Consider the following 6,420-nt stretch of genomic DNA (forward strand, 5'->3'; position numbering starts at 1 on the left):
CCAAGGAGTGGGTAGGAGAGGTGAAACTGATGGAGAAGAAATTACTAAGAGAAAACATCAGGGGTCAGGGTGTATTCTGGCTGAACTAACCTGACAGGATTCTTACTGGAGGTGGGCCAGCATGATCAGGCATCACCTGGGAGGTACTGGGAATGAGAAATTTGATTGGCTGTAGGGGATGACCAGACATGGAAGGTGGGGCTGACATGCCCAAAGATAGGGCCTAGTAGGGTCAAGGAGAGAGTCTTTGTCAGTGGCTGTGACAAAAAGCACATGCAAAGAGTGGAACGGGCCTGCAATAAGAGCATTGGACTAAATGAAGTTTCTTGGAAAGTTTAAAGACAAAAGAAAGGATTTATTTGAGTTCATATACAATGACAGAATGTAGAGAGAAACAGAACTTCTCTGAGTCAATTTGCTCTCTCTGTTCTCTACCAGGGAAAAATGGTTTCAGTTGGAAACGACTGAGAGAAGGTGATGAAGAGATGGCACAGGTGTGCTTAGCAGTATCCAGTCAGTCTCTGGCCCAGTGCAGAGAGACCCAGGGCCACCGCCGAGTAGAGCCCGAGAACTGGACTGGGGTTGACGCACACAGTTCCAGGCAGTTGGATCTCAGAAACCTCACACTGATGTTAATTCCCTGCAAAGTCCTCCACTGCATCATTAAATGGGCAATTGATGAACTGTTGGATCGGTGATTTCATGTGTTCCCGAGAGCTGCTCAGGACAAATGAATCCCACCTCCCGCCGATCAGAGGTGTCTTTGACAAAGTGCATGTTCATTCCTGCAAGGCTTTTGACAAAGCTCTTGTGAGCTACATGTGAACGAGTCGGAGGGTTGCAGGCTAGATGATACTGTGATTGCGAACTTTTCAGACAATTTCTCATTTGTTCTCCAAGTATGTGTTGATGGGATGAGGGACTTGACCTCTCTGGATTTACTTTTCTACCCCTTTATTCCCTAGCTCTCAGCATTATATGAAAAATGCCTCTGTCTCTGTTTATAACTGTATGCGTGACTGACTCACGTTCCCCAGGAGGGGGTAATTTACCTCTGAGTTCTGTCCTTGATTCTGTTTGACATTTTTCATAATTGATGTAGATAATGACAAGGTTAACAGATGATGCAAAGAGTGGGAAAAGACTATGTTTTATCCAGAGTTACCCATAGTTTATCCATGGTTCAGGCCTTGGAGTCAGACGATCTTGGATATGAACCTTGGGTCTATCCCTTCCTAACTGGATTTTGAGCAAGTTTCTTAATGTTACTGGCTTTGATTCTCTAGTCTATGAAAGGGGAATAATAATGATATTTGACTTTGCGTAAAGACTAAGCGACTAGGTAAGGCACCACGTGAATAACCTTTAGCAGGGAGTCTGGCCCCAGACCAGAGCCCTAATAACTATCAGCTGTTGTTGCTATGTTATTGCTAAGCTAGGACAGATAACATTGGATAACATCATGTTTCAGAATAGAGTCGGGTGAAACTATAAGCTAAAACTTAGAATTGTGTAGAGTTCAGTGTAAAACCCAACATTTAGGATTAATTAATCAACTGCACATGGACAGAATGGGAGAGACTGAGCTGCAGAGGGGCCCCCGTCAGAAACGTCTTAGGGTTTTTCAGGAGATTGCCAGCTCAGTTTGAGCCGTCATGTGATGTGGCTTCCAAGAAAGCTGGTGTTTTTAAAGACTGAATTAGTGCGATAAAGAAGTTAGGGGGCCACTGAACCCTTGTCCCGGTGAGGCAGGCCATGCCTACAGAGCCATTTCCATCCCTGCCCTTAGGTTTTTAATAGAGGAAATAAAGCCAGAAGACAAACTGCCTGTGTTCAAGTCCTAGTTCTGCCAGTAGACCAGTTCTGTGAACATGGGCACGTTATCTAACCTCTCAGTGCCTCTGCTTTCTAATAATAAAAACGGTACATATCTTATTGGGACTGTTATGAAGGTTCAATGGGATGTAAAGTGCTTCCAAACATATCTGGCTTATAGACATGCTACAGAAATGTTGCTGCTGCTGATGGGTCTGGTGATACCTCATCCCCATTCTTTCTTCTTTAAAAAGAAAAATCTACAGAGGGCACGTGCACTCTCCAGAGACAGAAAAAGAGACAGATAAGTACAGAGAGAAAGCATTCCCCGCCACCCAGTGACGCATTATTACGTCACAATCCTTTTCCTCCATCTCTCCCTCCCTTTGGGACTTCGGGCATGTGGACACGTGCACCTGGTGTATTTTTTTTTTTTTTGAGAGATTTTCACTGTAGGGCGCGTGCGCTCGCCAGACAGAGACATAGAGACAGAAAGCAAGAAATCACCCCCCAGGGGGGATGGTCACGCCGCAATCCCTTCTCCTCCATTCTCCTCTCGGGATCTTGGGCACGCACGCACACACACCCGGCATGAGTTTTAAGCCACCGGGTCCGGGACACGAACCGCGGTCGACTACGTGGGAGTCCAGTGACATAGCCATTATGCTAACTGCTGGTTCCCCACCTGGTGTATTTTTCAATCCACTGGGGCAAAGCTTTGAACCATGGTTGGCCATGTGAGAGCAGCTCCCTTAACGACTAGGCAATGGGGCCGACCCTCATGATTATTATTCTAAGAAGAACATTGTCGATGTCCCAAAGGGTCATGATCAGTATGACGGGGGGGTGGGGGGGCTGCATCCACGTAGCAGGCGGAATATTGAATCAGTGATCCCCTTTCCGTCTCTACCACCTCTGTCCCAAACATGTACCCCACTCTCTGTGTGGGCACACTTCACATTTTTGGATTCTTATCTAAGTTGAAATGTTCAAATTTATACTTTGCATAGTCTCTATCACTAGACTTTAGAAATCACTTAGTTTCGAGCCTTCATTTTAGATATACTCAAGATTAAACAGAAGAAACCAAGGTCCTGATTCAGCAATCCCTCTTCCGGATATATATTTGTATTAGTCTATTGTATTACTAGCAGAACTACTTAAGACTGGGCAGTTTATAAAGAAGATAAAGGTTTATTTACAAAACTCATGATTCTGGTGATTAGAAAGTCCAAAGGTGGGACCGGCAAGTGGCGTGGTGGATAAGGGCATTGGATTCCCACATGGCCAACCACAGTTTGAGTCTCAGACCTGGTGGCTTGCTTTCTCACTTTCCCTCTTTCACTCTCTCTCTCTGTGTCTTTCTTATCAAATTAAAATAAATAAATAAATAAAATGAATGAATAAATAAAATTAATTAATTCTTTAAAAAAAAAAAAGTCCAAAGGTGTAGGCCTACAGCATGGCCATAGAAGCATAGAGAATGGTGGGCCCATGCAGAAAGAGGCAGTCAGCCACTTGTGCTCTCTCTCTCTTTTATAGCAACCAGCTCTCATGAGAACCAACCTCTTTTCATGAGATCTAGAACTCTCTGAGTCTTGTGAGACATCATGAATTCATTCACAGAAGAGTTGTCTCCGTGATGAAATTACCATGACCCACTCACTGTCCACTAGGCCTTACCACCTCCCTGCATCAAATCCCAAACCATGAAACTTTGGAGAACCCCCATGACCCAAACCATAACATTATTCAAAGGAATTGAAGTCAGTATGTTGAAGAACTATGTGCACTCTCATGTTCATTGCAGAGTTGTTTGTAACAGCCAAGATACGGAACAAGAAATGAAAAAGAAAGTGTGTACATATACACGCGCATGCACTCACGCAAATGAATACTATTTAACTTTAAAAGGGGAGAGGAAGGTAATCCTGTTATTTGCAAAAATATGAATGAACCTGGAGAACACTGTGCTAAGTAAAATAAATCAGGCACAGAAAGATAAATACTGCACGACCTCATTTATATGTAAAATCCGAAAGTTTATCTCTTAGTAGCAGAGTAGAACGGTGGTTACCAGTGGCTGGGGGAGAGAAGAATGGCTAGGAAAAGGGGAGATGCTGATCAAAGGGTTCAAGGTTTTAGTCAGACAGGAAGAATAAGCATTAGTAATTATTGCACAGAACCGTGACTATAATAAATGATAATGCACTGTACATTTTAAAATCGCTAAGAGAGCACGTTTGTTTTAGAATTATTTATTTAATTTTATTTGTTATTATTGTTTTAATTTGCTATAGAGCACACACACTCACCAGAGACAGACAGAGAGAGATACAGAGAAAGTAAAAAAGCAAGCCACCAGGTCTGGGACTTGAACTGCAGTTGACTATGTGGGAGTCTAATGCCTTAACCACCATGCCAGCTACTGGTCCTGACAGTAGGTTTTTAACATGCTCATGACAAAAAGAAAATTGCTAATATGGAAGGTGGTAGGCTTGTTAATTAGCAGGATTTAGTCATTCTACATAATAAACACCACATTGTACATGCAGTTATTCTCAATGAAAAACAAAACAAAACAAAACAGAAAAAGATGAGAAAAGAAACCAAGATCCACAAGGCCATGCCCTATTATTTCCACTCAGTACCTGCCTCTTTACTCCATCCACTTATTGAAGTATTTCAAGTCCCTCAAGTCCCACCTCTTAAACCCTTCCAGATCCTTGTGGCTGAGGTGGTTTACTCTTTTCCCAAACCCAGACCCCAGTCACGCTAAACCTAGACCACAGTAAGCTTTGAATATTTATATTGTACCTATCAGTCTTCTTTGTATTAGAGTCCCGTGTCCATGCCTGTGTCTTCACTCAGTTTGCCTGAAGAGCAAGGAAATAATATTCACCTTAGGGTCCCACTTAGCACATGCCTGGTCTTTGCCTACGTCAGGCCATCATGCAATGCTTGTTGACTTGGTTATCAAGGATGTGTGATGTGGACCATCTATCCTAGAATAGAGAAGGTTTAGAGGAATGGAACTGACTCACTGGAGGAAGGATTAGATTTAGTTACAGCACCAGACAGCAGAATGAGGACCAGGAACCAGAAGTCTCCAGGGGGAGGATTTGGTCAGGCTGTACAGAGAACATTCTTCTGGTGAGAGGAGGGGTGCCTTATGAGCAATGATTAAGGGTATTCCAGCAGAAATGTGATGACCACGGTCAGGGATGTGGAGAGGGACTGCAGGGTGCATCCCTGGGATTCCTGTGCACTAGCTGGGTTTCAACATCACTGACGATCTCAGTGACATTTTAGGGTTCACGTGTATCACAGATACACAAATGCACAGATGCCTGGTGCATTAGTGAGGTTGAGACAGGGCCCAGCAAGGCCCCAGATAGACTTGGGTCTCACTCAGGTTACTTCTTGGCTCCTGCTGGTCCACTATGCAGGAGACTGAGCCTCCACCAAAAGCCAGCTATTTTCCCCACTTCCTCTAATCTTGGAATATCCCTTCCCCAGCCCTTTCCACCCTGCTTACTGTTGTCCAGTGTACCCAGAAGGTCAATGTTATGCTGAACTTTTACTATAGTGAAGTTGGCTTCATCTAAAAGCATTTGCTAAATGCTAAATGCTAAATGTTGAAACCCTTCAGTTTAGCTTCAGCTTATGGTGCTTTTCAATCCTTATCAAGCACTTTCACAAAAAGGTCCCAAATCTGTTTCTTCTAGGTTCTTGGCCTTGAAGTTGTGGTTTTGTATTTCTCCTAGCTATTTAATTTCATTCTCAAATTATGGGTCTATCTATTCCCTTTCCATTTGGGTCCCAGATATATGCCTACAAGCTTCTGGTTAAGACCTTTCTGTTTTCACAGACTCTTCACCAAGTAGTACCCCGTTTGGCATTGCTTTTAGGGTCCTGTTTTCCTTGTACTGAAGCTCCTTCCCAAGGATTGTCCTTCCTGTTAACTTCCATCCATGCCCCCCAGTTCGTCTGGTTCTCTTTATAGTTTAGTTTGCTTTTTCACCCTTGACCCCGAGCATTTAAAATATCTGCCATGCATCAGCTTGATACACTTACTGTATTCAAAGCATCTTTCCTTACATTAAACTCTAGGCAATACCTAACTTTAGAGGGCATTCTATCTCAAAAGTCCATTCATAAGGGATTTGATTAGAACTCACATTTTCCCCTTGCCATAATGTTCTTCATTATGGTTAGTTTTGCTGGGCCAGTCTAAAACAGTCCATTTAACCTATAGAGTTAAGTTGAAGAACTGAAATCATAGAATTTTTAGGAGTAATAATAGTGTAGAATATGATCACAGTGTTTCTATGGCGAAATATTTTCAGTGTTCCGACTTGGAATACCAGGATTACTTTAAGTGTCTGCTGTGAGACTGAGCATAACTCTGACTCCCATACTGAAAGAAAATAAATCCTAAGATTTCTTGGGGGATTACTGTACACCAGGCAGTGTAAGTTCATTATGTGAGTTATGCCATTTCAACCTCACATCAGCTCTGTCACTCCTGCTGTTATCCACATATTATAGATAAGGTGATGGAGGTTAAGAGAATTGTTCTCATTGACTATGGACAGGAATTCT

At 43.0% G+C, this 6,420-nt stretch overlaps 1 protein-coding gene across 5 annotated transcripts in view; it reads right to left on the reverse strand.

Moving 5' to 3' along the window:
- Nucleotides 1–6,093, reverse strand: part of BCL2L14 (BCL2 like 14) — a 42,835-nt gene extending 36,742 nt beyond the window's left edge. The window contains exons 1-2 of one of the 5 annotated variants that reach the window (XM_014582680.1): nucleotides 5,997–6,093; nucleotides 4,633–4,691 (exon numbers count right to left, since the gene is read on the reverse strand). Coding sequence is in view for 1 of the 5 variants with exons in the window: in XM_006164798.3 (XP_006164860.1) it covers nucleotides 5,997–5,998 (2 nt within the window). In the remaining 4 variants the exon portion in view is untranslated. Of the gene's footprint in view, nucleotides 1–4,632; nucleotides 4,821–5,996 lie in introns of all 5 variants that reach the window. The other 4 variants (XM_027766835.1, XM_027766834.1, XM_006164799.3 and 1 more) reach the window with 4 other exon arrangements.
- Between the last annotated feature and the right edge of the window lie 327 nt (nucleotides 6,094–6,420).

Source organism: Tupaia chinensis, unplaced genomic scaffold, assembly GCF_000334495.1.
Source record: "Tupaia chinensis unplaced genomic scaffold, TupChi_1.0 Scaffold143728_1, whole genome shotgun sequence".
Lineage (NCBI taxonomy): Eukaryota > Metazoa > Chordata > Mammalia > Scandentia > Tupaiidae > Tupaia > Tupaia belangeri.